The sequence below is a fragment of the Patiria miniata genome, unplaced genomic scaffold, assembly GCF_015706575.1.
Source record: "Patiria miniata isolate m_02_andy unplaced genomic scaffold, ASM1570657v1 HiC_scaffold_20, whole genome shotgun sequence".
Classification (NCBI taxonomy): domain Eukaryota; kingdom Metazoa; phylum Echinodermata; class Asteroidea; order Valvatida; family Asterinidae; genus Patiria; species Patiria miniata.
The window spans coordinates 7468851-7492259 of record NW_024037059.1 but is presented as its reverse complement, the minus strand read 5'-3'; the positions used below and the strand labels follow the sequence as shown (position 1 = coordinate 7492259).

General features: G+C 39.3%; 1 protein-coding gene across 2 annotated transcripts in view; it reads right to left on the bottom strand.

Annotated features, from left to right (window-relative positions):
• Positions 1-2498: 2498 nt before the first annotated feature.
• The window catches only part of LOC119729013, a 29455-nt gene continuing 8544 nt past the window's right edge, over positions 2499-23409 (bottom strand). Inside the window, exons 4-21 of one of the 2 annotated variants that reach the window (XM_038201496.1) lie at positions 23031-23151; positions 22232-22743; positions 21562-21741; positions 20964-21048; positions 19902-20084; positions 19312-19497; positions 13724-13993; positions 12875-13039; positions 12192-12352; positions 8485-11824; positions 7911-8217; positions 7167-7321; positions 6478-6565; positions 5698-5965; positions 4944-5028; positions 4441-4521; positions 4221-4310; positions 2499-3741 (exon numbers count right to left, since the gene is read on the bottom strand). In XM_038201496.1, coding sequence (XP_038057424.1) covers positions 3667-3741; positions 4221-4310; positions 4441-4521; positions 4944-5028; positions 5698-5965; positions 6478-6565; positions 7167-7321; positions 7911-8217; positions 8485-11824; positions 12192-12352; positions 12875-13039; positions 13724-13993; positions 19312-19497; positions 19902-20084; positions 20964-21048; positions 21562-21741; positions 22232-22743; positions 23031-23151 — 6352 coding nt within the window. In that variant the 3' untranslated portion in view covers positions 2499-3666. Of the gene's footprint in view, positions 3742-4220; positions 4311-4440; positions 4522-4943; positions 5029-5697; positions 5966-6477; positions 6566-7166; positions 7322-7906; positions 8218-8484; positions 11825-12191; positions 12353-12874; positions 13040-13723; positions 13994-19311; positions 19498-19901; positions 20085-20963; positions 21049-21561; positions 21742-22231; positions 22744-23030; positions 23152-23409 lie in introns of those variants that run through there. The other variant, XM_038201497.1, reaches the window with a different exon arrangement.

The following is a 23409-nucleotide window of genomic DNA, read 5'->3' as shown; positions in this document are numbered from 1 at the left end:
GCAAGACCACATTACAAGCCACCGCATCAACACGCATTTCTCCCCAGCGGAGACTCCTTTCCGTGCATGCTGAGTGACTGGGCATGCTGGGTGAGTCGAGGTGTTTACAAACTTCAGTCAAGCTCCGAGTTCGGAGGGACCACAATTGTTCATTCTCCAAGCGTCACAAACTGCTTAGAACTGAACTTGGATGGAACTTGAAACAACCTAGGCCTACTGAACATGTTGAACTTGAACTTCTGTACCGTCAAAAAGTTGTCAATGTACTGTGGAGTTTTGTGAACTCGTACTGTCACGATTGCTGGAGATGCTCAAGCTTCGTGCAAGAATGGAACGGGAGAGGTCGCCACAGGGTAAGTTTGCAAAATATATATTGGGTACAAAATATAACTACAACTCAGATAACCGTTGTATTTATTCTGTATTGGCTTTTACCCTTTACCGACGTATTTTATAAACAAATATGCGGTTTTGTATCGAGTAATTGTAACGTTTTCACCATAGGCCTTATTCACAAGTCGGCCATATTGAATTGAAAGTTGGGTAAAATCTTAATTTTTTGAACTTGCGAAGAGAAATGAAAGCAACTTAATTTATAATCAATTCCAGTCTGCCTCAATAAATAATTTTAAATTTGTAATTAAACATTCCCTTATTTTTAAATCCATATTCAAAAAAGAAGTGACAGTAAAATGAGGCTGCATTGTGCCTGCATAAATAATCTGGCTCCACCCTTTCAACAGTCAACAATTAATGAAATAAAATCCGGTGAACTCGACAAAAATGGCCCCCCAAAAAAGGCGGTCGTGGGTTCGAGTCCGAAATTACTCGGGTCGACAGTACTGAGTAAACAGTGCTTATGAAATACGTCGGTGAAGGGCAAAAACCCAATACTGAATTTACATCACCCCAACGTAAAATTCCAATATTATGAATAGTTGCATTTTATATCATACTGCTGTAATTATATTGTAAAAAAAATCAGTGCAAAAACAACTAAGTTGACCATGTGGAAATGCCCTTTTTTGTGGTATTGTTGGACTGTTTTTTGTGTGGTTTTGTTGGACTGTGAAGATCAAAGTCAAGGGCCATGGGCTTAGCATTAACAATTACACATCTACCCTAAACTAATTTCAGGCCATTGTGTAAAGTATAACAAGTAAACTCCGAAGAAGTCTTCTTCGATTAATTTGCATACGAATAAGTCTGACACGTGCGATCACATTGTGTACTTACGTGCTGGCATGTGCGAAAAAAAATAGTAGGCGTGGCAACAGGTTCCGTTAATTTAATCCCTGAAAAAGTTTTGAAGTTATGCCAAGACTTTGGAACGCGGCCACTGTCCAGGTGCGGTTTATCGATCGACCTGGTAAACGCATTCTTACTGGGTGGAAAAAAATCGGCATGAAACTAGCCTAAGGCATATTGTGAAAATAATCAGTTGGTCATCAAACACAGAGAACTCCTAAATATCAATTGTGATAATTAGTATGGGTTTATTAATGTGCAACAGTATGACTAATTTTTAAATAGTTCTAAAAACTTCAAGGCAACTGTTTATACTTTGAGTCATTCTATACTTTCAATTTAATAAAGATATAAGCCATATACTTAAGGCAAAGGGTAGCATTCCAGAGCACGAAATTTATCCTGAGTAAATCCAAATAAATGACACTAACAACATGACAGCTAGACAGGACAGTCAGGGAAAGATACAACTTCACACCTTTAGGCCTATGTGCTATATGGAAGTTATATTTTATGGATTTTTTTTGTATATTGAACGGAGGCCAGTCTCCGTTCAAACAAAAGATATCGATTTTTGTGTTGCTCTGTGGTACAGAGGAGAGGCCATCACATTTTTAATAGCAAGAGGAAATCAGACACTATTGAAATCTAGACAATGGCTGGAATTTGTATCATTGTATCAATTTAAACTGTGGAAAAAAAGTAATCTTGACTTCAAGTATTATTTTCTAAAAGTAAGCCCGGTCTGCAAAGATCGGCAGCGACACTCGAGACACGATGTAACCTCCAGAAATATGTCCAGCCCTATTTTAGCCCTATGTCCGGCAGGCAGACACCTGTCACATTATGGCTCCAACCACCATTTTTGTCCCGTTTTGTATTTAAAAAAAAAACACAGTAAGTCCGATCTTCAATGATTGGCAGGTACATTAAGACGCCTTCAAAATGATTTTTTTGTTCAGCCTTGCCTTGAATTTTGAACAATAAATCTGATGTAGAACAATCGGCAGGGACACTTATGACAATTATGACACCTTTTGGCAGCCTTAATAGCTCCGATTTTGAAAAGCAGGCAAGATCTATTGGCAGATAAACCTGTGATACTATGTCGCCTTCAGAAGTAATTATCGAATAGTTAAGTCTGATCTACAACGATTTTGGCAGTGAAACTGTGGCATTATGCATGCTGCCTTCAGAAAGTTATTTTTAGCGCTGTTTTGAATAAATAAAAGAACGGTACTGACAAGAAGAAAGAAGAGCAAACAGGTTTATTTCCTTGAAATAATTGTGTGTTCTTTTCTTAGTAACCATACATTTGTACCGGTACTCATCTTATTACACATATTATGATGAAAAAGATTTAAACACAATTTTTTCACAGATTTTAAATTTTAAAATAAATTTCAACTGTTCTTAATATCTTTAAGGCTAATTTCTTTGAAATAGTTGTATTTTCTTTTTCAGCTACCATATACATTTATACCGGTACTCACCTTATCACACATATTATGATGAAAAAGCTTTAAACATAATTTTTCACAGATTTTAAAGTTTAAAATAAATTTCAACTGTTCTTTATATTAATAAGCCTGCCGTTAAACTTTGAACTTAGTTTCATCTCAAATTGTAGACAAATTTGGTAGCGATTTTTAGCACAGTCTGTCCATATTAATTGTCTTGGAAACGAAGGTTGAGGTATGTCTTTACAAGAAAAATTATACATAAATTTATAATGCATGATAGATGCATCATCATAAAAAAAAATTAAGTCAAGTTGGACTAAAACGTTTAGACATAGGTACTTAAACCATCTAAATTCAGTGATACTTATCAATTTGAAGTGAAAACAAATGGACTTTTGTAGTATAACACAAGACAATACTTTTCTATAAAAGCAGTTTCACACATAAAACACTAATTTTTTTCTTGATTTTATATATCCGCACATCACTCAACTCTTGAAAAAGGAAAATTTTATACGTTTTCTGATATTGTAGGCACTTTGGAATATAATTTACATACCATTAGAATGTTTAAACATGAATTTTAAATTAAATTGATATTTTCTTACAAAATAAGACAAAACTATTAGACCGGACACGTTAGCCCAAGTCGCATCTCTGAAATGGACCCTAAAAAACTGTTTTTGGTTCTGACCACTTCACTCTAACAAATGGTGTTGGTTACTCATAATTTCTTTGTGCTCTCGCTGAACACATTTTGTTCAGTGAGTGACCCACACCTACACATAAGCACATGGAACTCTGTAAAATTACGATGCATTTCCAATATTTAACGGTTTCTACTGTTTTTGCTTCAACACTGATGTTGAACAATGCCATAATGGTTATCCATAGTTCTTCCTAGATTTTGCTCAATGATTTGCACTGACATTCAATAAAAAGTTGATGCTGAGCATCACTTGCTTTTGGGTTGTTTTGGTTTCCTTACGTGCCTGTTTGTACTGCTGGTGATGACTCGGAAAGTGATACACTGCAAATAAGAAGAAGAAAAAAGTCACATATTTGCCAAATCATGAGAAACTTGTAAGCATGCTGAGCTTGGGCAAAAAGAAATGTACACAAGAACAAGGAGTACATAATATTTCAAAAATACTTAATATATGACAAGCTTTTTCGTAAAGAAACAAGACAAGAGAATTCGGGCAATTCAAAATGCGGTGCGCAAGCAAAAATTTGCCACGGAGAGTTAATTTTTCCCAGTGCATTGTGGGAGATGTTCCCAAATTCGCAGTGCAGGACATTTGAAATTGTTAGTTTTTCCAGTCAGTAGTTCCTGTCAGCATATGATTCGAGTATATGTTTGCCCTTTAATTTTCTTTTTATCAATATGGTGGTTTTTTGTAAGGTGGCAGAATGCCCGTGAGTCAGTGAGAAGACACTTAGCTGCCGGCCCCGCTGTGTCTTCCAAAAATTCATGAAGATACTTGCAGAAAGAAACTTGATACTTACATGATAATCCAGAAACTCTCTTAGCTTGTTCTTGGAATATTTGATGCCAGCATTTTTCAACTCTGCATGGAATTTGTCCAATTCAAGGGGCTGTCCGTGAGAATAAAAAAGAAAGAAAACTTATTAACTGATTACACTTGGTTTCTTGAAAAACAAGTTCTTTGTTTACTAAATCACTACAGAAAATAAAAAGCAGCAAATGTTAAAGTGGTCGTCTTACCTCAAAGCACAAAATCTTTTCATATAGAGAATGATTGGTCTTGATGTAGGTTCTAATGGCTTCTTCAAGGTTGGCAGCAGTCTGTAAGAAAAGAAAGGGTTTTTTTAAGCATAATTAAAGGAGTTTTCACTCCAAAGGGAAACATTTCTGTTAAGGTTTTCATACACTGCAGTCATTCCAAATTTAAAAAAAAAGACAGTTATCACTCCCTTGTCCAATAAACATACTTTGATGTGATCAGTCAATCCTATATTTTAGAAAAAACAAAAGTAGCAACAAGCACAGTTTCGTAGAACACAAAAACATAACTTTTAAAATATGAATAATTCACAATACAGATAAATGCCCACTCGTTTGTGTGATACTGCACATTAACAATAAAATACGAAGGATTTGCCCTTTTTTTGACATTGACAAAACAATTTGTGACACTTTGTATTTTGTAATAATTCAATTGCAATAGTTTTTTTTCAAAGCTTCTTGGTTGCTGAGGTCAACCTCACCCTCTGAGATGGTTCCAAGTAGTCCTCCTCCTCATCGTCATCGTCTTCATTTCCTTCAGGACATTCTCTGGAGTTGCCATACTCACTGAAATAAATACCACAATCATAGACATTAAAATGACAGGATTTTGACAATACCTCTGGGATTTGCTTAAACCTGTGCTCCCCCTTCCAGAGTTGTAGTCAGGTCCTCATTGAATCAGAAATCAAACAGAAGTCTGATGAAGTATCAAATCAGAAGTGATTCAAATTGAAATAAGACAGAGGCATTCCTTTGTCTTGGTTCATCCCAATGACTTTTGTGACCTCACTTGTGATTCTACAAGTGACTGACCTGTGATTGACTTTTGAATGGACTTGCAATGGGCTTGACTGCAACTCCACCTTTTCTATTCATAAAGTAAGCAGACAACCTCATGTAATGGATGGCTTTGTGACTTTACAGATGCACTGTCAGTGCTCTTGAACCAATTTAATTTATTTCTTGCAATAAATTTCATCATGTAGGATTTACATACTAAATAAGCCCCTATTTTTTTTTATTTTGGGCATCTGAACTCCTCTGAAGAAAGGCCTTTATTTTCGTGTTGCTTTTGCACATCAACAGACCTGCCCAATAAGCAGACTTGTTCAAGGTCCCTACATTATAGATCCTGATAGGGTGGGAAGGCAGGAGCAGTCTACCCTTCAGAAACTTAGTTATTGTTAGGCCGTAATGTCTCATTTAAAAGTGAAATACTTATGTTTCGCTTACCTATCATCACTATCTAAAGACTCCCTGTCCCCGCCAGCAGATGTCCCTGAACACGCCGGCCTGCTCACAGTTGCCGTCTCCACCTGGCTAGCCTGGCAGCCCTTGCTTCCTTGTTTCTGGTTGGATTTCTTATTTTTCCGGGTTGGGGATTTCTTGGAGGCTGTCTGTCGAGATTGAGGTTTGGAAGTGGTTCGCTTTGTGGCTGCTGATGGAAGCTTGAAGGTTGTTGGTCCTGACATGTCTGCGTCTGAATCGCTGTCCTCCAAAACTGTAGAGGAAAAAGACGACATGAGGGATAATAATGAAGGAAAACCTTTTTCAATGATCCAGTTAATTCAATAGCATCTTGAACCCTAACGAACCAGATCTTTCAGAAATCTAATAGGAGGTATGGGAAGACCTTTCAGGATTTAGGAAAGTAAAGACCTGGCCACTTTTACATTACATAGGCTTGGTTCATCTTGAAAGTTGAAACAAAAAGAACGCGCGACAGATTCCTGCTCCGAGGTTAAATTTCAAGGATTCACATTTCTCCCCCTAATTTGCCTCAGTAGTTTAAGTTGGTGATTGGAATGGAATTACGATAACTGGAATGAATGTCACAAACAAAAAGACCTGACAAGCAATACAAAACCAACAATATCCAACTACGGCCATTTAAAAAAAAAATTATTTACCAGACTCAGAAATACATTTGCTTATTGTAATATATTTATCAGGAATTATATACTTTAGCATGTTGTTGGATTCAGCTTAAGTAAAACATTTATCAACATATACCTTGGTGTGTGTAGCTGTAGATCTCTTTCAATTTCAGGCGGGCTTTCTTCTTGGGCAATGGCTTCACTCCAAACCTCTTGAGTTCATTCTGCAACGAGCGAAGTAAATATCGTTGTTAACTTAAACATTATATAATAGGTGTTATTGAATAAAAGTGAGGTTAATCATGTACTAGAAAGACAGCAGGGTCAATATAATTATGTTTTGAACCAGCTCATGCACCATCAGCAATGTACAAACCAAGGGCAGGCATTTCCTTCCCCAGGCCTAGCTTTTGTAAGCTCAGGGTTAGTGAAATAAGTAGGGAGTGAAATCCTTAAGGGCTGCTACACCTAAACCCAGAGCAACAAATCTCCATGTTCAGTACTACTGACAATTATTTTTGCATGGATATGTCACCTGTTTGGGAATAAAAATAATAATCTTCAAACTAGGTCTTAAGATCATCATCCAGGCAAGATTTGTATCATCACTATTGAGAAGGAACATGGGAAGGAATCCATGAACTACCAAAAAGTGATACAACTGTTGAACATTAACTGGCCATTTACCCCATTTGTCCAAACCAAATTTGTACTGTATAAGCATTCATTAAAGTGCATATGACATCTCAAATTGCTTGTACTAGTCCATTTCTGCCAAGCAGACTTTGCATCATGCGTTCACCCTCGGAACCACTGACGTTTTACCTTTAAACCAGGCGTGTTCATATCATCATAGTGTGGCATTGGCGTGACAGGTGCCGGCGGGTGGTACAACTTGTCAATTGTCTCTTTGTTCATTGGCTGTTTTCTGCTGACCACAGGTGTTGGTGGAACTTGTTTGCCAACTTCAGAACTTTTTTCTTCAGTGAAAAAGACAATGTAAAATCAGATTTGCCATTTTTCTTACCTTAAAACCTGCCTGTGGAATTAAAATAAAGTCTGCCTTGTCTGGAAGGTATTTGAAGAACTACTCAGATTCTCAATGTGCAAGTTAAATTTAAGGAGAATGGGCAAAACTTTAATGGCCCTGTTTCTGGCAAGGAATGCAGCAATAAAACCAAATTTGAGATGTTCAAAAAATGTGCTGTCAGGGACAGCTGCTTGTTACAGCTCCAAATTATTTAGTTCATCAGGATTTAATTTTGGGAAAGTGTGAGGACGGACTATGTTATTCACAATTCCAACAACTTCTCTTGCACTCATACCTGTTGACCATGGTTGGACTAGTCTGTTAACTATTTGGAACCAGTATACTGAGGTTGGTCACATCATTAGTTAACATTAGCAATGCTTATCATAATGTAGTTCAAGGATGAGCAGCATTTCATTACAAATGTCCACACCTTAATATTAACACACAGATGCAAGATTAGTCAAAAATCCATTACTAGTCAATCAATGGTCCTTAATCTAACTTGCCCCTTTTTACAACTGAAATCTCCAACTTACTTTGAGCTTGTTCGACATCGAGGCCTCCCCCTGTTCTCATGACTCCACCCCAGGCTGTTTCCTCATCCACGTGCCCTGCCTTAAGCTCAAACAGGAAGCTCTCGCTGCATCCAAACTCCTCCGCTTCCTCTCGCAGCTGCATCGATGTCGACAGCACTCCAACATAGTCTTTCAAACGCAAGGCCAGTTTGGGAGGCGAAGCATCCTCTTCTGAACTGGAGAAGTTCTGGATGCTCAGGTTAACCTGGAAACCCCTGCGTGTCCCCGATGCAGACTTGAGGGGGTTGGGATCTGAAGTTGAGGGTTTCTGTAGGCAAAAGAGTAAATATTCCTTCCACACTTAGATGCAGATTGCTGGTTTTAATATTGCTGTGAGAATATTTATAAGGCATCTTTAGAAGATTTCATTTAACCTGAATACCAACATTTTTCCAGTTGGTTGCAGCAGTAGTTTTGGGTAGAAACTAACTATTCTTGAGAACAAAACTTCACCTGAACACATTTTTCAGATGTCAGTATCATGGACTGTAAAGAAATAAGAATGAGCGTTAGGTGGGAATTAGAAATTACTCACTTCTAGATGTGAAACTGCACCTCCACCCTTGAGCGTGTTTGTCTTGGTGTGAGTCTTCTCTGATGCGATGACTTCCACCTCTACTCCCTCCGGGCCCCTTTCTCCATCTGAACAGAAGCTGAAGTCATCCATGTAGCCTCCTCCATCATCTCCAAAATAGGCAAACTGATCCTCAGAGGCATTCTGTGCTAATGTTGAGGGCGTGCTCTCCACATCTGAGGCAGACTTTTGAGACAAAGTGAAAGATTGAGGATTGCTTCGACTAGCAGCGTTTTCAGTGTCTCTTCTTCTGAAGGGATTCTGAGACCAAGATTTTGGCTCTGGGGAATTTCCAGGAGATGACTGACATTTTGAGTCCTTGGCAGGTGACACTGGTAAAGAGTATTCTTTGAGAGATCCAGTAGTCTCAAGGACGGAAGCCTTGTCTACTTGGATTCTAGGCGTTGAGGCATCATGGAAAGCATCCTGACTAATCTCTGCCTCATCACTGGATGGAGACTCTGGAGAGTATCTCGTTGGGGACAGCCCAACACAGAGCTGTTCAGGCCAGGACACTTTGTCACTTCTCACAGCAATGCCTGTGTTTGTTCCATTAGATCCTGATCTGCTTGATCTGAGAACTTCTCCATTTTCTTCCTCATTGGAGACAAGGACAACATCATCTTCATCTGTGGTGCAAGCAGGACTGAGGTTTGTGTTGATGACAGTATGGGGAGGTCCATGAGATGCTATAGCTAGACCCTTCGGTCTCTTTGATGGTGCTTCTACATTTTCCCATTCAAGGTCTTCTTGCTGTAACTTCCTCTTGCATCTTGTTGAAAAGCTTTCTTCCCTGGCACTCCTCTCATCCACAATGGAATCGTCCAGGTGTTGGTGCTCAGATGAATCTGACACTGATTCCTTTGCTTTCAGAGAGCAGACCGAACCAAAGGTTGGAGAGGGGGGAGGTGAGGGAGAAAGTGGTGCAGGGGGAATGGAACTTACAATCACTGGAGTGTCAGCATCAAAGCAGTCTGGTGTTGGTCTCACTGGTGTGCCTGACAAGGAGGGAGAGTCTGGTCCACTCTCCTCCTGCACAGAACTGTCTTCTTGAGTTGCCTCAAACACAGTTGCTTTGCTGAGTGAATTGGTTGTGCTTGTGGCCCTGATGTCTTTGTCCTTTTTGGAGAGAGAGTTCTTTGACAGCAATTTTAGTACTGGGCTCCCATCATTCATGATACCTCTCCCACTTTTGTTAGACGAATCAGATGAGCGGCTTGTTTCCTTCCGAGTCAAAGCACCGACTCTCTTGCCTTTCCCTTGGTCATCATTTGTGCTCTCCTTCACAGGTGATATTTTAGGAGAGATACAATCATGACGGTTGGAGACCCCTCCAGCACTTGTACCAAACATGGGAGTTGAAGAGTCTCTGATAACATCAGCCTCAGCCCGGAATGCAGCAGGTGTCTCAAGAATTGTGGCAAAGGCGTCTGATGACTTGGGCTTTGTTCTTTCCATTCTGTAGACAGCAGGGGTCCCGAAAGTGTTAAGTTCCGTGGGTTCAGTTCTCACTGGTATTTCTTTAGTATCACCTTGTCTGTCTCGCCTTCGGAATGTGAATTTTAGTGGTTTGAGAATAGGGGGCTTGCTGGGTGAGGGTTTCTTGGTAGGGAGGTAGGTCTTTGGTGGGTTGGATGTAATCTTGGTCCCTGACAGGGTTGGGTCTGGTGAAAGAGGCACTATTATTGGCAAATCCTCATCTCTGTCTTTATCACTGAAATCCTCTTGGACGGTGTCCTTGTTGTTATCAGTGCAGTTGCCTTCCTCAAGACCTGATTCAACAGATTCTATCTCCTGATCTTCATCATCCTGTGAGAGATCAATAACTGCATCCTCCCCACTATCTCGACTTTGTTCCTTGGCATCCTCCGAGACGCTGAGCTCTGGCCCTTCATCAGAGACCATCTCCTCTTCACTGGGGTGTCCAGAGGAGCGACTATCCTCAGGCCTCTCTGAGACCTGTTTTTCAGGTTGGCTCATGTTAACATTCGGCAGTGACTCATCTTCACTTCCAGATGAGCTACAGGTACCTCTTCTATCTGTTGGCACTTTCACAGTAGATTCTACTTCATCCATATCACTGACATCTTTGCCCCTTTCACTAGAAAAACTCCCAAGAAGATCTGCACTCTGATTGAAAGCGTTTTGATCTCCTTCCATATCTATTTTTCTAGATTGAACAGTTGAGGGCTGGTCAATTTCTGATTCCGAAGTCTGAGACACATCCAACATCTCCACATCGTCCTCATTTTCATCACAATACTGGAAGATGCTATCACCTACATCTGCGAGAGTTGCATCTGCCCCCTGATGGATGCTACAGTGTTCACCAGGGATTTGTGACAATTTTTTGGTATTTTCTTTCAGTTCATTTAGCTCTGGCTGCCTGCTTTCCATGTGTCCTGTTTTTAAGTTACACTGGAGCTCTAAACATTTTCCAACAGTGGCTGTAGTGTGTTTTTCCTTCAGCGGGGAGACTGAGAGATCATTTGAGAGCCTCTTCACATGCACAAAGCACGGTGTGATCAATTCTGATGAAGAGTTGATGTGCTCAGCTACTCCATTTGAACTTCCATCAAATTTTTGTCTCTTAGCTGTTTGTTCTTGCAAGACATGATCTCGGAGATGCTTGCTGTTGACATCTCCTAGCTCAGAGGATACTTCATTCGTCTGAGATCTTTGGCTCTGGGGCAGACAGCTGCTCTGAAGCTGCTCTACGATGGTGAATGATTGTCGTCTGCAGTTTGCTGACACCTTTTCTGAGTTTTCTTCATCCACTTCTCCACCATCATTATCTACTTCTTCTTCATCCACTGCATTCTCATCACTCTCTGCATCGCCAGAGTCTTCAGATTTCTTGACGTTGCTTCTCTGACTGCGCTGCTGCCTCTGCGTACTGAAGAACTCATAGATCTCATCCAGTTCCTTGTCATCAGGGACAATGTCTTTAGCCTCAGTGTCGCTGTCTGTATCCGACACTCTGTGAGAAAACCTACGCTTTGTTTGTGAGGCAGGTGCTTTCTGATTCCCATCACTGTCATCACTTGCGTCATCACCGTCCTCTTTGTGATGGTCGTCAGTTTCCTCATCGCTACTATCCCATAGGCTTTGTATCAGGTCATCTAGACCCCGGTTTGCAAAGAAATCCTCGTTTTCCTGCCCGACTACCTGTGTGCTTCCTTGGGGACCTGAAACCAAATCTGATTCTGACGACTGTACATCCCTCTCAGATGCTGCCCTGGATTTGTCTATTTCGTTGTGAAATTCGGAGCAGATATCAGACAGCTTTGGTAATGAAAACCTGCAGGAAGTACAAACACAATGAGAATAGTGGTCAAGAATGACAAGATTTGCAGAATATGTTAATTTATCTTTTCATCAATGTTTTTGATATTTAGGTAAATAACTTGTTTGGTTGCCCTAATATTTTCTGGTCAAGTTTCCACAGGGATTTACAAAGAAATGACAGATACATATCCGTATTTTTAACTGGGCAAGTTTGGCCGGTACGTGAAACCATGCACACAGATGAAATGAGAAATTTTGCATCAAATTAAGAACAAGTGGTTTATAATCTTTGAAGGTATGTTCCTGGAAGGGATATTTTTTCTAGGGAAATGAATCCATCAAATGACAAAAAGATTTTTTTAATTGTTAAAACAACTCACCTTTTAGCAAACTTCCAGACTTCATCCGCTGTCGAGCTGGTAACTGTCCCCCTCCCAGAGTAAATAAAATGCAGTGCACAGAGGAGGCTACCATGACTAAAATCTCGTAGATCAAGGCTCTTGGCTTGACTGCTACTATATGAAGGGCTCTCTTCAATCAACTGTATGATACAAAAAATTGCTGATGACATTTCTGCCTCTTACAGAGCGACTAAGCAACCATTTGTGCTAACCATGGGAAAACAAACTGTTTTTAAAGGTAACCAAAGGCTTAACCGACAAAAGTTGAATAGGTGAATTACCTATCATATACTTTATATTTGAGATGGGAAAAACAGCTCCAATAAAATATCTGATATTTCAAATCAATTAACTCTGACATAAAATCTGGATTTCATGATACCTTTAGGGCAGAACTGACACTTACAAAATAAAGCAATTGTATTTCCCAGATCAAATTAGAATCTGTCAAATTCCTTGCTAATAAAACGTTTTCTGAAATAGTTGACTAACAGAGGTTCTTGCTCACGGGAGGCAGACTCATGAAATCGGTGTTTGTTCGGCAAGTGGTTGCTGGAGACAGATTTACGATCAAATCAAGTACCGGTATATAATTGGCCAATGAGGTTTGGGATATGTCTAATCTCAATTCCCTGCCAAGAATGCTAGTAATATCAACCAACCTTATACAAGGAGGGACATCTAAGCTTGATCATAAACTGATGAGCGTAGATCACAGAGCCGTCAGATGTCACAAGATGGAGATCGCTTAGATCCTTGCTGTTCACTAATCCAGCTAAGCTCTGAAGAATTTCCATCTGATGCTGATTGACTGCAATCATGCTTTCCTTGAGGATGGAGAAGAGATTAAAATAATAATCAGCTTCCAAATATACATTTTCTAAAATCAAAACTGAATCACAAGGCTGACAAATGGACCTTATTTAAAGAATTTTAGACTTAAACAAGAGCAGAAAGCAATTTTTTTTCAAATCAATTTACGTGGAATGGTCACCCAAATCTGGGACCCATGCATGTTCTTAAACCATTGTGGTCATCATAGCTTAACACAGGCGTCAAAAATTGAACACCATGTTGTTTTAGATTTTCCATTTTGAAAGCACCAAGTGGTATTAATGGGGTCACCGTAATGTTAGATAAGTTATGGACAAGTTTATTTGCAGGAGGCTCAACATTTCAGGTGTTACTTGAAGGAATCTTAACAACTTCACCAGAAATCTTCCCAAAATGAACATAATAGCAGACAGATTCTAGAGAAATTGGTTCAGATTCTGCAACTACATGTAGTACCCAGCACAATGTGCCTATCACAGATAAATTTGTCCACTATTTATCCTGGGTATTTTAATGAGATGACGCCTACACTAGTTTATATCATGTAGAAAGAGTTTTGATGAGTTTCCGAAATCACATATTGCTTAAGTGTTTTGACTTGACTATTAATGGAGAAAGGCAAACCAAATAAGATGGCCAAAAAAATGCTGGGAAGTTACATGTAGTTTTAATCATACCTCATTGTCTTCTTCATTCAAATGCTTGGGTTCCTCTCCTCCTGCTTCTGCCTCCTCCTCATCAGCAGGTATGAACCCACTGGCTGTTATCAGGCTACGGTCACTGGACTGTGTGGCGCAAGCAGGCAGGGCACTCTCAGCAGCTAGGTCAGCCAGGATCTGCACCGTTCTGCCCAGGGCTTGCGTGGCAGAGCCTTCCTGACTCGGAGTTAATGATACATTTCTGGATGATGGTGCAGTCGTGTGGGGTGTGCCTTTGAAGGGGGATGTCTGTAGTTCAGAAAAAGATAAATGACCAATACGGATGGTTACGAAGATGAATCTTTTCCCATGGGTCATATGTGAAAGTTGTTTATTTTTGCTGGTTCCAGGGACGGCCAGCCTAGTGTCCTCTTTGTATCTATCTCACTGCCCGACTGTCACTTAGATTGGTTGCAGACTGCAAAGAGAGCCGTGAAGTGCTATTGTATAGGATTACCTCGTAAAGGCAATGTGAAAACCATTGTGTAGACCAGTTGCATGAAATACTTCTAGTAAACAGCCATAATGAATCAACTGAATACATTTCGTACGCTCCTACATGTATTAAAAAAAAAGAGTTAAGGATAGGGTGCCACTAATTCTTATTTGGCATTAGTCCGTGATAGTCTTCTGATTTATTTCCCTCGGTAGAAGATGAGGAAAGAAATTAATATTTTGGAGGAAAACCCCCAAAATTGACATTCCATGGAAAATGAACAAATCAAAATATGGACCAAAAACCCAATCCACATGTTGACCTGGGCAGGAATCGAAATTGGGTCACAGAGTTGGAAGAAAAAGAACTACTCCAAACCAATCCCCAACATGTCAAAAAAAGTCATCACACGGCTGAGATTTAGTTGACCAAAAAGACTTCTTTTAAGCTTGAATTATAAAGTATTTTTCCTCTTCTTTTCTAAAAGCTAAAAGTTAAAAACAGGTGATAACACATGACATTTATTCTGATGGAGTGATCACTATGGCCATGATAAATTGGGGAAACTTCACAGAACAGATAAGAATTCTTGTACTTATTCACCTTAATTATGGACATATTTCTTTATCTGATTTCTGAAGCCAGTGATAAATGTCAGCCAAAAAGATTTTAATATTGTCTCCCACAAGGCAGCGCTGTTGAATTGTAATAAATGGGTTTCTACTGAAGTGCACTATTTCCTTTCATTTGTCTAGTTGGATGCAATCTTTGTACACTGTACCAAGAAGTCATGTCTTCTGTAGGCATGCTTTATGGACCAGTTGCCCCAGGATTCATAATGGTTTATTTGCTCACAAAATCTATCAACCATATTGCATGTACATGAAAGCAGCATCATAAATTATACGATTGTTTTGGACAAGCAGTCGTGCTGTGGAGGTTCTCTTTGCTGGAAGACATGCATATTTTACCGGCGATCATGCCATGCAATATGAAAATCTGGCGAGTAGTTTTGAACCTGAGATATCTAAGTATTATACACAGATATTGGCTTGTTACACAATTCACCAATTACAGTGAGTCTCTGCAGACACCTGAGGCACAGAAAAACAGTGAAAATTCCTGAGGAAAACAGACTGGAGAATTTCAGATGAATGGGAAGATAGGATTCCATGAACCAATCTACCGCAATGGATAATCAGAGTAGAAATGCTTCATCTATTGACACAAGTTCATTCCTGGCCACACCTGCAGGAGTTGTATACATAGCCTTCTTGGTGGTTGATATCATTTTGAATCTGACTCTCAACCTCTTCAGCCTGATCGTGCTCTGTCGTGCCAGCAACATCCAGCCTGCTGCTAAAGTCTTCCTACGATCTCTGACAGTCTCGGACCTTTGCATTGCGCTGTTTTACGCACTGCCATTACTGATCAAACGGGTTGTGCCGGGTCAGATCTTTAGCCAATCAATGTGTTATTTTGAGATTGTCTCTGGGAGCATACTGTTCAATACAAACATTCTCTCGTTGTTGTTGTTGACCGCCGACCGGTACATCAGCATTGTGTACTGCCTACGCTACCCAGCTCTCATGACTGTCGGAAAGGCTCGGTTGTTAGCCTGCCTTCCATGGGCTTTGTCTATAACCTATACCGCAATATATGTTGCCATCATTCAACCAAAATATTCACTCAAGGATAGCATATGCCGCTACCTGCAGGAAACCACCAACATCAGCATCAGTATTGTCATCATTCTCACCTCCCTTGTCACGATTTTAGCTCTCTACGTTCGCATCGCCATGATAGCTCACCGTCACCAGCGACGCATAGCCCAAGAGAACCAAACAGCCTGGGCCAACCCCGTGGTGCCCTTGCGCTTCCGGACCAAGTCTCTTCTCACTCTCCTTATGGTCACTGCTTCTTTGGTGGTATGCTGGCTGCCGGAGGTTATTGCTTTAATGGTGGCTAAGACTACCAATAACTATGGTGCCCTGCGCTGGACATTCCTGATACAAATTGCCAATTGTTGGCTTAATACCATTATTTACTATCTCAGAAACAAGGACATCAGATATGCTGCTCATAGTATTCTATCTTCCTGTTTCAGTAATTGAGCAATTTCAATGCAAACCTGTTACCAAATATCTTGAAAAAAAAATCCATACCAGTTTGATTTTGGAGCATTTTCAATTCTTGTTATAAATCTGAAAAATAATAGATTTACTACTTGCTGTTTTAATTTAGCATTTAATAAAATCAGGAACGAAGATATTTATCGTTTTTTTAAAATGCCATAAAGAATTTTCTTAAGCTTTGTTCTTGTGCATTTACATGCAAGCAGGGCTACATGTGGAGTGGATTTCGTGCAACTATTCCCACAATACTGAATGGTTTGACTTATACATGTGGTGAGGTTACATGTATCTACATGTTCAAACAGTGAAATGTTGTGCATCCGAAATGTCTGGAAGTGGAACCACAATGTACATGCACGTGTTAATGCACTAGGTAAGGAATATTTAACTTAGTACAAGGTACATGTACATAACAATCACTGTCAGAGGTATATTTATCAAGAAAGCATCATTTTCGTACAGCAATTAAATTACTGCATAATAGTCAAAATGCTTCTTAAGGGTTTTTCTGGTTTTACATATTTCAGACTTACACATGTATGCAGTTTTGAAAAAACTAAGCTGACATTTCAAAAATTAAAAGTCTATGAACAATGTACATCAGGTAAAGAACAATGTTCTTTATCAGCATGACATTTCCATAGAATTTCCACAAAGTAAAAATAATCTGAAATGAAAACCACCTCTTTTGTCTTTGACTTTGATTAACGAATTGGATTATAACCAATGCTATAATCAATCTGCATAACATTGTATGACATTATGTTTATTCACTGATAAATTGATAAAACAATAGAGTGCTCTGGCAGTTTCAGGTGCTATAACTAGGCAGGCAGTTTCGGAGAGATATATTAGTGACTAAAAGATTAAGAACATACCTTCAAAAGAGATCAAAACATATCATTTTTTTAACAAAAACCATCTGTTTGTGTACATGTGGGCGTACGTCCATTTGGCTTACAAAAGATACATGTTAAAAAAGAATCACACTGTCTTATTTATAAATACTTCAGGCACTATTATATCAAATGTACATTGGTGATACTAGGACTATCAAATTGTGATTAACTTGTGATTAATTGAGTGATTTATTAGGAAAGTTCCTCACTCTTGCAATGTCCAATGCCTTAAAAACTCAACACCCAAACTATTGGACTCTGATTATGAGGGTATGCCTGACCCCATGTAAATCATTTATAATGTTTACTAGTGTAGTACTCACTCTAACAATCAATAAAACATGTAGTTGGATTTTGATGGGTTGGGGTGGTTAGGGTTAATGGACCGTACTGGAGTCGGCCACATGCCCACGGTTAGTACCGTGTACGAATGTGAGACTTTTATCAGACATTTGGTTGCAAACCTATGGATGTGAATGACCAAAACATCAAGGAGTGCAGCTTAATGTAACAGTCTATTCTGATTGTCAGATGCAAACGTGTGGTTTTAATTCCTTCGGTTAGTTTTAGTAATAAATATGTCTTTTGTGTTTTTTGTAATTTTTGTCGTTATTATATCATATTTTTATGTAATCCAGGGAGAACAGTTCATTGACAACTGATGGGGCTACCCTGGTAAAAATAACATGAAATAAATAAATAAATAAATAATAAAATCAAACTCAATGCAAACAACCACTTGAGTAGTTAAGAAACAAATGTTTTGCCATCCACTCATCTATAGTAGGCTATTCTCTAAAAAAAATAAAATAAAGAGCAATGTCCTTTTCATTTGTTTAGTAACAAACACATTTGTTTACAATAATCTTTCAAATTTTGTTGTGCAAAGAGAAATAACAACATACCAAAAAAGGTGATGACAAACGAGAAAAGCAAACAAGCTCATGCATTGTTTTGACTTGATTTCTCAACATGCCTATTAAAATCTACTTATACAGTTGAAAGTGGCTCACTTACGTGGGTTATAAGCTCCATTCAAAATGTACTTCTGACCAAGGTCGCTCACAATTCACGGGTAACACATATTTCCAAATGTGTACTTTCACATATAAAACACTGTATTTGACTCTTGCAAACAGTGCATACAATTTATAGGACAGAGTTTGCATCAAAGAGAAGTAAATTCAATATTGGCTTTGCCCTTCACCAGCTCATTTTTATAAACATGGTATACCTGCAAGCTCTCGGACAACACTAAGTCTATAGTGCTTATAAAACTACGTCGGTAAAGGGGAAAACCCAATATTGAATTTACAGTTTTATGAAAAAATTAATATTGCATACACTCCTTATTGTGCATATTCACATATGGAAAGTCTATATGCAGCCCCTGGGGGTTTGAACAGATGTGCCAGGTTAACTGCTGCCTCATGCAGCATTACTGAAATCATCTCACATTTCCATCTGTTGGTTCTCAGTGGCTCACTGCATGGCATGTTACGCACCATTGAATTATGATAATGATCATAAAAGTACCCTGGATTTACCTGACTCTAACAGGTTTTACCTGGTTTGTACAAACAGCTGTTTGTGACACAAGTACATGTAATGTACACAATGTGAAGTACATGCAGTTCAAGGCATTGTGTACACCTGAGGGTGCCATGTTTTGTTATACCATGGTATTAGTTTTGATAACTATTTTGAGCCTTTTAGAAGTGATAATTGGATGGCAATTCTGGATGCATTTCTAATTTTGAAGTCTCCATCTGTCAATATGTATTTCTGTCATACAGGTGTGTGGTGCGCACTGAGATGCACACGCCCTGGGGGTACAATATCTACTTGTGCACAGGGTCTATTCTAGCTATGCTGTATAAAAGCAACAGGGACAAAACTCTTCAAAAGTCTTTGAGAATATGCGGATGTTTATTAATTGACCCATACACCATTGGTCGTTAGACCATTGAACAAAGGGCTAGATAATAACAGATTTTGTGAGGCTGTGTTCTGGAAAGGGCTGTGTTCTGGAAAAGGTTAGTGTCAAAACCAAACAAGTCTTTACTTTCTGCAATAAAAAACTCCCAAATATCTTACCTGTTGGTTGAATTGCTCTTGGCTGTGCTTTCCGGGGGTGGTAGGACCCCCTACTGCATTCGCTCGTCTTGAAGTCACCCGTTTCTGAGGGGTGACAACCGGCAACAACCGGTGAACATAGAACGGTGTCTGACTGCTACTGGTACAGTCTGATGCCAGACTCCACAGGGGTAAGGTCTGGGATTTCTGCCAAGTGTAAGAGAGAAAACAATAATTTGGGGTCAAATTCATGTTCAAATCTAGTGAAATACAGGGGTAGTAGTCCAAAATTGGAACTCTCAATACACAAAGCTTTTATCAGTTACCGCTGGCTGTAACCATGTAGTTTTGATGAAGCCTACAAATTGAACTTGATGCTTTTTTACATGGTGCACATGGATCAAGCAAGACCCACCCACTGCGCACATGGGGAAACAACACGCACGCCTCTTCAATGCAACGCTGCATGTTTCAGCCACATGCATCATATGCGCATTCATGTCGGACTTTTGTGTACACATGTTGAACATTAATCAATGCTGTGATTGGTCAAAGGGTCATTGGGTGGGGCTTAATGGATCAGCTATTGCTCAGAACATCAATTTACTTACTTTAAGAACTTGGCCTTCAGATGACTCCTTCTGGTCTTCATCTCTTTGTTCTCGGTGAGTTACAGCAGCTGCAGCCTCTGCGAGATGAATGCATGTTCTCGGTTTCCATGGTGACGGCTGCCTGTGTCGCCTGGCAACCTTGCTCTTTTTCAAACTCGGAGTCTTCTGGACTGTGGCAACCTCCTGCATAGAAAACCAAAGTTCAGAAATCTGTAGTTTGGCGGAAAATCCCGCTTTGCCCTGTGCACGGAGCCTTGACTTACTGCCTACACATGTACCATGAAAATACATAAAAGAAATGAAAGCGGAGCCAGATTAATGCACATTTCGTGTAGATGCTGTCTGAACAATTGAACTAGTAACATCGAATACAGAGCAATCAACAGCAACAAATGGTTTTCTCACAGTTTTTAAATTATGAAAATCTGACAATACAATGCAGATAGAAATGGTACTATACATTAGAGAACTTTGCACTTGTAAACATAGGCTGCTGCTGCTGCTGCTGCTTGCTGTTGTTGTTGCTGCTGCTGATGATGATGATGCTGGTGGTATTTTTTTAAACCGGGAAACGGTAGTAAGAAAGAAATTGCTTTCACTTTCATTTTGCTTTAACCTTCACTTTGCTTTTACTTCCACAAGTTGTTCTCCTATACTCTTCCACAAATTCAATTTTTTTTCTCATGACCATTTTTTTATTTGTATGTTTTATTTTAACAAATCATCTGCACCTCTCTGCAAAAGGTTTTGTTTTTGGATGCTTTGGCGCCTCAACATTAAAAAAGACCCCCCTAAACAGGCCAAAATAATTTGAAATTTGTACAGTAATTTTTTCATAAATAAATGCTATAGCAGATTATTTTTAATTTAAATGTCTCATTTAAAAGTGAGTAACCTTTGTATCGCTACAAATTTACAAACCTTTAAAAACTATCCTTAATCAAGATTTGTTGAACAATTATTCCATAGCTAAAAGCTGGACTTTTTTTCTCACTTAAGTGAATAACTTTGAATTCTGGAAAAATAGCAATTTACAAAGTGGATGCGAATTTATTGATTTACCTGTGGGAGTATGATATCAGCCATCCGGGCTTCAAGAAGTCGACTGCGTTCTTCCTCTGTCCTTTTAATAAGCAATGGAACTTCCCTGATGGGAAAATTAAAATCAATATGAAAATATTGGTTAAAAGCCCCTCCGGTGAAAGACATTTAGCTTTTTGTCAAAGCGCTGTGCGTGGTAAAATTATTTCATTGTTTTCACACAAAAAGATATTTTTTTAGTTGTCTTGTCAATATAGACTTGCTGGAGTTGATATACACTTGTCCACAAGTCTTTACAAGTCAATCACAAGTTATCTGATGTCAAGTCAACCCATTCGACTATTCAAAAAGACTATGACACAGGCATTCATGTGTCACTGCATACGTGACTTTACCTGCGATGAACTTGCAAATACCGTAGAAATGCAGTTTGACTTGTGATTGACTATAAACAACTCTGTGTCAAATTTGAAATCAGATAAACCCAAGTATTCACTTATGACACTGGTAAAACACATTCATAAGAAACACAAAAAGTAGTGTGACTAAATCTTATGACAAAGGTGCACCATCATTAAAAAAGATTGTATAATTTCTTCGGAAACTAAGGAAAACATACTTATTTCCTTCTTTCCTGCCAGCTTTTTTCTTGCGACCTGTTTTTCCAGGTGGCTTTGGAGCTCTACCCGTGGTGGAGGCCGGTTGGGCAACAGTGCCCTCTGTTGATGGGCCAGGGTCAGGCTGTTGAACCAGTGAGGCAGAGAGTGCCATTGCTACTTGGGTTTCCTCATCCAGGGGCCTACAATACATAGACCAACAACCAAATGTTTACCCAACCACAATTTCTCAAATTACCAGGCAATAAATTATTCTCATATTATACTGATTGAAATTGGCTTTCAACTCAAAAAGAAAAAAAAAACAACCTGCAAACTCAATCAATGTGTCAAACATTTTCATAACATATGTGCGGCCATATAAATGACACAAATTAGCAGTTTGATTTAAATACAACAGCATCAATAAATTTGTTGTGACAGAGAAATTACAATGTATTAAAATTGACTTTTGACGTTCTTTAAAAATAACTTGAAAATGCTTTTGGAAGCATGCAAACTCACTTGATATGTCATACAATTTTGAAAATAAAAACGAGGATTGAACTTTAACACAAAAATGAAAGGTTATTTCCTATATCACTGCCATTGACGAAGGGACACTAAAAGGTTGAATATACATCACATAAAAGGTTTGGTTTCACATTATTAGGCATGCTTGCATAGACTTACTGTGCTTCCACAGGCACCTGGGGCTTCCTCCTGCCCTTCCCTCTAGCTCTACTCCTCCCCCTGGTAGCATTCCTGCCTCCTCTGCCTCTTCTAACTGTTGGCCTGGACGACTCGGGTGCATGTGTTGACCCTAATGTGTCACCTACTGCAGCGGGTCCTCCTAAAGAACCTCCTACGGAACCACCTGTTGAACCTCCTGCAGAACTGCCCACTGAACCCTCAACAGAACCTCCTGTGAAACCTCCCACTGAAGCTCCCAAGGAAGCACCTGTGGCACCTCCTGTGAAACCTCCCACGGAACCTTCCAAGGAACCGGCTTTGGCACCTCTTAAGGAACCAACTGTGGCACCTTCCATGGAACCTCCTTTAGAACCTCCTGTGGAACCTCCAATGGAACCTCCTAAACCTTCACCCTGAGCTTGGACCTCTTCTTGTACCTTCACTAGTTCAATTAGCCGCTGGGCTGATACCTGATTCACCCGGGCACATTTCTTCAGATGTGATTCCCTTTGCTAAAGAGAACCAACAAAAATGAGAACAAAAGTAAAATTTGTTTTACTTTTATTTATCAATCCTAACAACAAAGGCAATTTTTTTGCAAGAAACCTCCTTTAATACTCCAATGTTCCTTTACTATACAGAAATCAAATGGAAAATCTTTGTACTTTAATTTTCAATGGCATGATGAACCCCGCGTCTACCTTGCTGAGTCCAGCAAAGTCCTCCCAAAGCTCTACTGGTAATATTGCCAGATTACAAGAAGTTATATATTTGCCTAACAAGATTAACAGACACATACCTTTTTGGTTTTGAAGTGTTTGCCACAGATGGGGCAGTCAGGAACTGTCCCTCTGACTGTCTGGTGCCCACTGGCTGCTGGTTCCTGTTGTGGTTCAACAGTTTCCATGCTATCCATGCATCTGATATTAACAAAAACACAAAAACTATTACAAGTTATCCACTTCACAAGATACTGTTTCAGATTTTAAATCCCATCTTCTCATGTACAATTCCTGAATCAGCACTCGGGACAGGATTTTCATTCAGCTGGTTTGTGTAAATGTTGAGACCCCATTTGAAAGGAACTCCTTGTAATGCTAAACAAATATCGTAACATTTCTGAAGTGTGCCACACTTTTTTTTAAAACCACCTTTAATAATAACCAGAGTTCCTATAT